The 11,140-nt window shown below is 39.4% G+C and overlaps 1 protein-coding gene across 2 annotated transcripts in view; it reads left to right on the forward strand.

The window, feature by feature from the left end:
• IARS1 (isoleucyl-tRNA synthetase 1) overlaps positions 1-11,140 on the forward strand; it is a 96,406-nt gene that overhangs the window by 6,375 nt on the left and 78,891 nt on the right. For both annotated transcript variants that reach the window (XM_019620004.2, XM_010718400.3), the window contains exons 6-8: positions 713-795; positions 6,927-7,044; positions 9,649-9,796. In XM_019620004.2, coding sequence (XP_019475549.1) covers positions 713-795; positions 6,927-7,044; positions 9,649-9,796 — 349 coding nt within the window. The remainder of the gene's footprint in view (positions 1-712; positions 796-6,926; positions 7,045-9,648; positions 9,797-11,140) is intronic.

The following is an 11,140-nucleotide window of genomic DNA, read 5'->3' on the forward strand; positions in this document are numbered from 1 at the left end:
GCAACAAGGCTGGGGAAGGGCTTGGAGAATATGGCCTATGAGGAGAGATTGAAGGAACTGGGGCTGTTCAGTCTCGGGAAAAGGAAGCTGGAGGGGGGCCTTATTGCTCTCTTCCAATATCTGGAAGGTACTTACAGCGAGAGTGGGGTTGGTCTCTTCTCACTGGTAACAGGTGACAGAAGAAGGGGAAATGGTCTGAAGTTGCACCAGGGTAAGTTTAGGTTGGATATCAGGAAAAACTTCTTTACAGAAAGGGTGGTTAAGCACTGTAATGAGCTCCACAGGAAGGTGGTTGAGTCACTATCACCAACATGTGTTTAAAAACCATTTGGATGTGGTGCTCAGGGCCATGATTTAGTGGAGGGTTGTTAGAGTTAAGGTAGTATGGTCAGGTTGCAGTTGGACTTGATGATCTTTGAGGTCTTCTCCAACCTGAGCAATTCTGTGATTCTATATCTCTAATCCACCCTTCATAGTTGATTGTTTAGAACCAAGACCATAGAATAATCATGTCAGTGGCTTCAATCTTTGCTCATCTTTATTGAAAATTTGAATTGTATTATGCTTAAATGTTACATTGATGTGTTTCACTGATATGGGACAACACTGCACTTCTAAGATCAAGCTGTTTTATGGAATGAATATTGGAAATGTACTGTCGTCCTTAATGTGAAGATGCCTTCTCATCTGTGTACCTGTGTTTTCTTAACAGTTCAATGTTACCAGATTAGGACGCTGGATTGATTTTGAAAATGACTACAAAACACTTTATCCTGAATTCATGGAGTCCGTGTGGTAAGTTAGCATGTACACCCTGCATATAGGCTACACGAGTTTGAAATGTTAAAAATGGCTTCAGCTGTGGTAAACATGCAGTGATACATCTGTCACTAAAATTGTCTTCAGATAGGCCCAATTCAAATAAACAGTGGGGAAAATATAGAAGAGGATGTGAAATCTCTTCATGCCTAATTGAGGAAATTAATCAAACTTCTGATTTATTCAGAATAGTAGGATATTCTAGATAAAGACAAGCATGATCAATACTACTCTTACTCAGCCCTCTAATCTTACAGCTCTATGTTGATACAAAAACACTTCTGAAGATTTACTAATACATTCCTTGCTCTGTTTAAGGAGTTGTCTCTACCTTCGTGTTCTTCATACCATAACTTCAAACTCAGCTTAGCTCTAATTAAACCTCCTCTTCAAGCTTGAACTTAGAGGCTGTGAATCTGCTGTTGTGTTCTTGGCACTGTAATTTGACAGCTTTCTGGATCTCCTGGTGCAGAGCTAACTTCCAAGAATTTTGGCAGCGTTTTCAGAGTGCCTGTTGGGGTTCCAAAAGACAAGATGACCTTAGAGGTTAAGGTAAAGCAAACTGAGTTAGTACCTGGGGAACTGGCAGTGTTGAGTCCTTCACGTTGTTAGAATTACAGAGTGACTTACAATGAAAGGTTTAGCAGAGTATGTGCTGGCTAAAATTGAAAAGCAGATTATATGCATAGTGAAGTATTACTGATGTTCCTTCATGTTAGTTTTACTAATAACCTTTAATTATACAGCTGTGTAGTTGGTTTCATATGTAATTAAGAAATTGCATCCAGGTATGATAAAGGACTGAGAAAACATCCAGATATCTCTAGGAGCCATTAGTGCCAGTGAGTTATTAAAAGGATAAATGGTGGGAAAGAGGCAGATATGTAGCTAATTCAGTTGCAGAAACCATGCTTAATAATAAAGCAAAGACTGACAAGAAACCTGTCTGTTATCAGATTACCTAGTGTGGTTATCATAACTCTGTTTAACTTCTGGGGACCGTTTAAAAACAAGCTTGACATGTATTGGGTGCAGGGTCTCTTTCAACAGCCTAAGCTATTTTTGGTGGTGGTGCTAATGCTTCTCTATTGTTTTCCTCTTTAAAAAGAAACTCCTTCACCTAACTCAAAAGGTTTCCTGCTCTGAGGTCAGAGCCAATGTGTGTTTCTGAATCTGATGGTTTGGGATGTTTTTTTCCCCTGTGCCCCTGGAATTAGTTAAACAGCTTTTTATCGCCGCCTGGTGGCTGAAATTGCCGGTTGCAGTTTGAACACAGTTCAGTTTTTAAAACAATCGAAAGCTTTGTTTGCTTGTGCAGTGCAAAGCCACTTGTATCCTTCAAAGTCCTTGTGAAACAGTGGTGACAGGAACATTTTCTAGCTGCTTCTGTGCTCTGAGAAGTTCTTGTAGTCTTTTGTAGTAACAGCAGACTCATGGAGAGAAGAGAGGGGAAAAATATTTAGTTATGGTAGAAAATGAGTGCTTTACATGCTTGAGATAATGGCTGTGCTGCTTACTGTGAAAATGCAGTATGGGGCTTTTGGTCCATTTCTGTCCCCTGCTCTCTTACCGAGCTATTGCTGTTGCTGTGGTTTCAGTTCTCATTTTGAGACTGTTATTTAGAGAAGAACTCTGTTTCCTTCTTTAACAGAAGTGTCCTTTGGCCTCACAGCCCCGTCCTACCTGCTCTGTGCTTGTGTCAGGCTTGGGGTGCCACTGTCCTACTTCTGGGCTACAGCTTTGGAGGTTGCAGGAACCTCTTGGAACTGGAACATTTGCCTTGGATTGCCAGGCTGTTCTACCACTGCTCCTTGGATGTAGTTTTGCTTTCCTTCTGCCTTGATTTTCTTTTTTCTTTCGGTTCTGTAGAGTTCTGTTACTAATTGTCAGCGTTCAGCTGTCCTTGCTGTAAAGATCACAGTAACTGGATTGTTATGGCCTTGTTTTTTCTAAATATACTTTTGTTCTGTGTGTGGAGTTAATCCAACTCTAAAACAGGACGACTTCAAAACAACAGATTTCTGTGTCCTCATAGGAATTGCTGCTGTATTTTGTGTATTCCCCGACTCTTCGGCGATTCATTAGAGGGTTAGTGTTCATAAGAAAGGATTCTGCTTTGTCCTTTTTTTTTTTTCGGTTAGCTATCTGGATTTTTTCCTCGTGCATTTAGCACTCTAGGTCTCTGGTGGTGGTTTTCTTGCTATGCTAGTCTTCGTTTCATCCCTTTTGCTACCTATATTCTAAAGAAGGAATACACTGAACTTCTGCTTACTTTGATCACTGGGAGAAGAGTAGCATCAGTTTTGCACATGTGTATTTTCTGTTACAAGAACATTCTGTGTTTGATTTGGCTGAGAGTCCTTCAGCACGCTGATATGAAGATTACAGCAGGAAATGCCCTCACTGTTGGGAGTTGACAGCTTGGAGGGTAGAACTGGAGCAGAATTGAGCTCTGCTGGGATTTCACAGATGACCCTGGGAGTAAGCAGTAAGACCTGCTGGTATCTGTGCTTCTGATTCCTAGTCCCAGCACATATGCTTTTACTTTCTGTTGAAGGTGGCTTATAAAGATAATGTTTTAAAGACAGGTTTTCTGTGTTTGATACTGGGCTTAGGTTCCTCTTATGTTTATGTCTTTTTGTCCAGTGTTGAGTACTTTTTTTTTGTTTTTCATTTCATCAGTAATTGAGTTCACTGTTGTTTTTGGTTCTTTAAACAACTAAAATAAAGGCCAAATGAGAGCACTTGAAAATCATTTTCTAATATTTCTAATGGGTGCTTTTAGTTTCTGCAAAGCTGAGATACTTTGAACACTTAAAATCCCATTAAACACTGAGTCACTGCAAACAGAACCTCTTGGTCACTTGAAATCACTTGATAACCCAAGGGAATGGAATGAAGAGCTTGAGAAGGATGTGATCTTACAGCTTCTCTTTGACATTAAGTGGATGTATGTGTGTGAAGAGGATAATTTCACTTTTCATTTGCTAGAGGATACTGAGGGATATAGAATTTTACATGGGATGCCAAGGGTATTTGGAGTATCACATTGACTAATGCAGTAGCTTTTGGAAGCCAGGACTCCCTTTGTGATGTTTGCTGTATATGTGACTCGGATCAACTGATACTGTAATAAAGTTCTCTCTAGATTCTTGGAAGTTGTACCTATGGTGAGAATTACAGTCTTGGATACTAACCAGGCTGAACCAGTTGTCATCCCCTCTTGACCCTTAAGGAGCAAGAAATGGGTGTTTTCAGTTGGTGTCATGCTCTTTAGAAGCTGGATTTCTTTCACCTCTAGAGAGGGATCTTTGTGAACAAATGGCTGAAATAAGCATCTTGTATTCACCTTTCCCCAAACCTTATTTTTCTTCTGTAAAGGGATGTAAGTGTCCCACAGCCAGGAGGATGCAATTAGATTTGCACTGTTTGAGGAGAAACGTGCCAAAATTGAGGAACAGCATTTGATTTGTAACCTTTTGAAATGAATTCAGTGCTTTTGTTTACTATTTTCAAAAGGATATCTGTTTCAATTTTGGCTTAAAAACGTAGAGCCTCTTGCTTGCAACTTGGCAGTGATTTTCAAGTGTAGGGGCTTAGATTTGGGTAGGCTGTTTGGAAATCTCATGTGTTGAATTGTTAAGCAAGGCATGATACTCACCTGCCAACAGTTCAGTGACTCTTGCTGTTAGAGCCAGGTTAATCTTTGCTCTGGTTGAGCAGCACTGCTGGCAGAAAGCTCTTTAACAGTTATCTTGTGTTCACTTGTGACACAGGAGCTGATCTCAAGGGTTTTTTTTGTTGTTGTTGAGGAAACATGATGTGAGATAACAGCGCCGTTGTTTTGTCATCACAGTGATAATGAGGGCTGTTGCATCAAGCAGCTGTCTTGACTTCGTAATTCTGAGTCTTTGGAATGGTTGTCTGAAAGGAGTGGTTGGACGGTGAGCTACCTGCGTGTGATGGCTGTGACATCATTTGAAGAATGATCCTTTTGAGCTCTCATCGTTTTGATCTGGCTTTGGAAAATTGGGGCACACTTGTTTAGCAATAAGAGAGAACTGCCACCAGAGGGAGGTGCTGGCTTGGGTTTTTCTCTTGGCTGCTCCATCTAGTGTTCACGTGTCCTGAAGTGTATGGTTATATTTGCAGCTGAATTGAATATTCAGGCTTTCACGAAGTAGTTTTTGTCTGTGCTGTTAGTAGGCAGTGTTCTTCAGAAAGTGAAGCTTTTTTTCGATGGGTATTTTAGTTAATTTTGGAAAGCAAGTTGAACACCTTCGGTGTAAATGCTATCACTTGTCACAGTCTGCATTAGTTATCCTCTGAGGTGATAATCATACATTTAATTTTTTAAAAACTTGCGTGAGAACTGCAGCTAACCAGCTGAAATGTTTACACAGAAAATAGATGAAACTGTATTCATAAATCTGCATTTTGTTTGAGGCACTTAAATATAAATTATTGCAATCTCAGCTGTGAAACAGATGCACACACACTGGTATGCTTTGAATTTGGATTAGGGATCAGGCAACCACGACTCGCCTGGGGATGACATCTGTTACTTTTGTAAGGTTACTTTTGAGGTGTGAGTGGAAGGAAAGTCAGCCACCTCTGGAGTGCACAGCTCTGGGTTTGGCTCTTCCATGGCAGAACTTGATGCTGCTGAGGGTTTCTTAGATTTTATCAATCTTATGGATTGGATGATGCGATTTCTTGTGTTTGTGAGCACTCATAGGAAGTGTGTGACTTTTAGTGGAGGCCCTTGGATAAATCTGGTTGGACTGTGTGTGTCTTTTTGCGATGGTGTCGTGTCTCCCATGATAACAGGCTGATGCATGCCTCCTGATACTCTTCTTTGATACTGCAGCTAGAAATCAGTGCAGCAGTCTGCTTTCATTTTATCTTGAAGATTTTACATTCAAACTTAGAAGACGCTGACTTAACAGAGGCTTGGATTCCCAAGCACAAAGTGACAGCCTGCAGGGAAAGAGTGCTGTTTGTCAGCTGGGGTTGGTTGCTTAGCAGTGGGCTATTGATCTGGAAAGGAACACAAGAAAAGTGATCAGGAGGCTTTGAAAACATAATTCAAGCAGAAGAGCTTTTAAAGTCATCAGTCTTTGGTCACTTCTAACTGTTCACAAATGGAATTTGACTCTGAAGAAAAGCAGATCTTGAATTTATAGTGATATTTAAGGCTTACCCTCTCCTGCCTTACTCTTAAGGTAGCCGACCTGCAGACTGTACCTCTGAATGTGCAAGTCAGTGAGACCTGGTAAATGTGCACAGCCCTTCGGCAAATCTGGTGGTATTTAGAGAAAATCACAGGCTTTTGTCCATCACGCAGACACCTGGTCAGTTGCTATGTGAAGTACATTGCTCTTTCAGCCACTGCTCATCTTGAGCGTGGACTTGTACTTCGTATTACAATATGATGGATTTTTTTTTGATTATTTTAATAAGACATCCAAATATGCTACAGACCACGTTGAAGATTGCATGAAAAGAGGTGAAGCTTTAAGTGAAACTGATCTTGGTCTGGAATCAAGTCCAAAGAGAAATGATCTAATGAAGGAGAATATTAATGTAGCTTATGACACCGTAAGGCTGGTTTCATTACTTTGCTTGCTAAGCTATGTTCTCTTCTGAAAAATGCTCTTCACAGTCAGGATTTACTCAGTGGAATACTTATTTATTTATTAGCATTGGCTGTTAAGATGGCATGTGAGCAGCCAAGTCATTACATGTCTCTTTTAATTATGTCTGATTTCGGCCTTGTTAGTCATTGAAATTTCAGGTCGTCTTTGTATTCAGGAGATTTAAGAAAGATTATTCAGCAGTACTGATTTGTGTTCTGTCTGAATATTGTTCTATGCTGTGCAATCAGTGCACAGAAACCCAAACTGCTAGAATCAGCTAAAACTAAAATTGAGCCAGTAACACAGTCACAGTCAATTTCTCTCTTTTCTTTTGACGTAGAAACACTGTCCTTAGTTGATGATTGATTGCCTAGAAATGTGTCTTTCAGCACATCACTCCATGCTTTGCTGTTGTTCTATTAAACATGACATACAAAGTGTTGTTCTATGTTCCTTGTTTTCTTCCAGGTGGGTTTTCAAGCAGCTTTATGACAAGGGACTGGTATATAGAGGTGTTAAAGTCATGCCTTTTTCTACTGCTTGCAATACCCCATTGTCAAATTTTGAGTCCCATCAGAATTACAAGGTAAGTCAGTATATGTGTATGCAGTGTGTTGCAATCAAATCTCTGCTATCCTCAATTTAGATTTGGAAGTCATTGAAGTTCTTTTAGCTTGGTCCATAAGTATGTTATTGCACTCCAAGTTGATAGGAAGAAAACGAAGTAAATAGGCTGTTTTATTATGATTAGCTTTGCTTGTTTGGATTATTTGATCTCTGCCTTCTTCCCTGTTCTTAGTTAATGCTTATGTGAGGCATAATACTTTGCTTTAGTTTGGTAAATTACTTTCATTTCCTCTTCTGGCTCTCAGAATGAGTACTGCACTTATGCTGGGTTTTCACTGTAAATACTAAGAGGACTGCTGCAGCTGTCCCTGGCTGCTGAGATCTGAAAAGAGGAGGGTCATTGGCAAAGTTGAAATCTTTTGTCAGTGTGTTGGTAGGAATTATCAAAGACCACGTTTGGTTGTAGCATGTAGGAATCATTTCTTTAAAATGATAAACTCCAGTATAAAACAAAGTGTACTAAGCACTATATGACAGGCTCTTAAAACAAACTACTAGATGCAGCTGTTATTTGGAACAAATTCGTGATTGCATACATGAAGGCAGTAGTTATGTCCTAATCTTTCAAATTTAGAGGTTTTGTGTCCTTTCCAATCCCCACCCAGGCCTCCGTATCCTTATAGCACGAATCTGAGGTCGTTACAGCAGAATGCTAGCACAAATTGTACATCTGGTCTTTTTTTACTTCTTGCCTAATAAAGGCCAATTTGCTGGCCAAAAATAGTGTTTTTAAAACAACTGCTTAAATGCACTTGTACAGTGCAGCCCACAAATACTAATGCTTTTTGTATCTCGCAGTTTCAGTTAACCATGCTGAAGAACAAAGGGTTGTGTGATCTGGAATAGTGGCACCTACAAAGATATCTTGATATTTCTGTTTGTGAAGGCTGAAATAGTTAATGAATACAAGTGAAGCAATTCTCATTTCATATAGGCTCAGATTAATGAGCTCTCTTTAGAACAAAAACTGTTTTTGTGTGCCCCTTTTACATGGAACAAAGCTGTCTTCTCCTCAAATCGTAACAAAATACTTAGATGCCATTTCTTGCTCTCTAACCAGTACAGTCTAGGCTTATGTGTGCTGCTGTGCTCCTTCGTGCAAAAGGCATCTTTGTTCAAGGTAGCATTTTGGAGATAGGAGCATTGAGGGTCTGTAAGCTGGTAAGATTTATTCTTAGCAAGATCTGTTGTTCCTGGGAATAAGGCAGCTGCTATTTTCCTTGATCTGAAAAGCAGACTTTGGATTCTCTTTATTGATCCTGTGAGAAATAGGACACAGGAAGTATGTTTAGAAATGAAGTATCTAATGTGGGCTTGAGTAAGTGATGTCAGTATCTGGTATTACATAAGAGCTGAAGAATTTTTATCTTCAGCTTAAAGCAGGTTTAATTTTGTGAGCATCACTTGAAAGCCTCGATGTAATTATTATTATTTTCGTGGCTTTTGTTTTTTATCTACCTGGTCAACTTTGTGCTTCAAAAAAACCAAATGAATAACTACAGTGTTGTTTCTCAATTGTTAAGAGACAGAGCTGCAGTGATAGCTCAATCTCTGCTTGGTGCTGAGTGCAGCTCGAGAGTTATGTAATATTTATGTTTTACTGTTGACTGCACCAGATGTTCACAGAAAATTCCCTCTGGAACAGCCCTTAGCTCAGACATAAATAGCTGCCTGTCCTGTGATGCAATTAACTGTTCCATGATGCTGGATGGAACTCAGAGTGCCTTGTGCTAGAAGTGATGAGGGGTAGGATCTATTGTATCATTAAGGTCCTTGCATGAGACATCTATTTTTTTTTTTAAATTGACAATTAAAATTAATAGTGAACACTTCATGTGTGCAAGGTTAGACTTGTTTAATCTGTTTTTCCAAATACAGGAAATATGAAGTGACCAAATGGGATTGTAATTAGCTGAAGGAAAAACTTGTTTTCAGGGGGTTCTTTTGAATCATTTGGAGGCTGAGTTTCATAGAGCTGGTGGCAAAGGTTGTCTCTTCCCTGAGATTTTTATTCTTTTGTATATTGATGTCCTCTTTTTGTTTTTCTTTAGCTACCCCAAACTTTTATTTTTTCCTTCCTAGCAATAGTTTCTTAATAAGATATTGTTTCTTCTCAAGTGATGGCTGTTCTTCCCGTTCTCTGATTGTGGAGGAATATATGGGAAAAACCTCTTTGTAGCTGCAGCTGCTGATAGCCTTGACAGTTGAGATTAATTACAGACTTAAAAAAAGAGATTAGGAGAGGTACCTGAGGGAACTGGCACTCAGCTCTCTGGTGTGTTGGCAGCTAATTCTCCAAATCTCACTGCTAACCCCAGTATTGAACTCAGTGGCCTTGTCAGGCTGATAGTGTACACTGGTATAATGATGGGATGCTGTGACTGGTTTTCTTTTCAGACTTTTTTTATGCTGCCTCTTCACATTCTGCCACTACAGAGAAAAACTAGGCAAGTTGCAAGGCAATGAATGGCACCAGTAGAAACTATTTGATTTGTATTATTTCACTAGCACGTGTAGTAAATGTGGTGTTCTTTTTTCTTTTTGCTTTATCTTGCCTGATAAGGATGTTCAAGACCCTTCAGTGATTGTGAGTTTCCCACTGGTTGAAGATGCAAGTATCTCCCTTGTTGCTTGGACCACTACACCTTGGACTTTACCTAGCAATCTGGCCCTTTGTGTTAACCCAGAACTACAGTATGTAAAATTGAGAGGCAAGTGTTAAATTAAGGTGATATATGTAACAAGCACTTCTTTCTTCAGTGCCTTTGGATGTGTACTTACATGTTGTCTGATAGCCTATTATTTTTGCCAGGTTTACAGTGCTTAGCTTGGACTGGATCAGTGCTCTAGAAGAATAGGAGATATATTTCCTATGTGGCTGATGCTTTCTAACTGTTTTGCTCTTTTTAGCAGTTATGTGCATTGATAGCTGAAATGATAAACAAGAAGAATGTTTTATTTGGTCTCTTGAAGTCATGCAGTGTTTGAAGGACAGGGAAGTGTGACTGGAGCCCCTATCTTCTTTCTCCTGTTCTTGGAGCTCTGACTCAGACCAGTGTATGACGACTAAGTTGCAATAACTGAACGTCTTTGTGTTTTTTAGCACAAATGTAAGGCCAGGTGCATGCTGTGATTTTTCTATGTTATTTTATTTTTATTTTTTTCAGTGTAAGGGTGAATTTTACCAATTGTTACGGCTTACTTGTAGATGAGTTACTTATCACTGGCTAAATGACTTGGGCTACTGAACAGTCTCTTTCAAGAGAGCATCCAGTATGTCAGGAGTTACATGCAGCAGACCATATAGGCTGCTTAAATGTAAACTCTGGCTTTTCATGTTACTATTTCAAATAATTTTCCAGTTGCAGTTCCAGGTTTGTCAGTTGGCAACTGAATATTTGTTTTAGTCTTGAAATGCAATCCTTTTTATTTTTCATCTATTAAAAACTTAAAAACTTTAAAAAAAAAAGGAGGGTTTTGGACATGAGCATGCTTGCATTGCTGTTCTCAGGTTCTTCCAAACTTCTGAACTCTTCCAACTTCTCAGTGTAAATAAAAATAGAGATTCAAGTTAACAGTGGCATTTATTCCGGATTTAGCAAATGCCAAAGGTATAATTTCCCATTCCAACACAAACACATGAATCTAATTATTGCCTAAGGTGGCAAATATGAAAAGTTGAAGAGTTCTTTATGATAGACTCCAGGTGTTTGGGGTTTTCTCTGCACTGTGGGAGAGCTCAATTTATTCTGGCGTTCTGAAATTTTGATGTAAATTTGGTCAGCTCGAAGGAGTTATTGACAGCTTTCAGGAATAACACCTACATCTGCATGGAAAGCTGCTGGTTTCAGAGCTCCTAACGTCTTGTCTTCAGCGAATATATTTATAGGAAGACATAAGGACATGACAGCTTTATGGCAACTAGAGGTCTGTGATAATGAACAAATGCAAAATGTGCCCATAAAAATACTAAAATCCCTTGAGGAGAAGTCTGAGAGATAATTGTGGTCAAAATTCAGAGATTGGGTTTTTTTGAGGGGTAGGAAATGGCTTTT

This window comes from Meleagris gallopavo, chromosome 14 (genome assembly GCF_000146605.3).
Source record: "Meleagris gallopavo isolate NT-WF06-2002-E0010 breed Aviagen turkey brand Nicholas breeding stock chromosome 14, Turkey_5.1, whole genome shotgun sequence".
NCBI classification, from domain to species: Eukaryota; Metazoa; Chordata; class Aves; order Galliformes; family Phasianidae; genus Meleagris; species Meleagris gallopavo.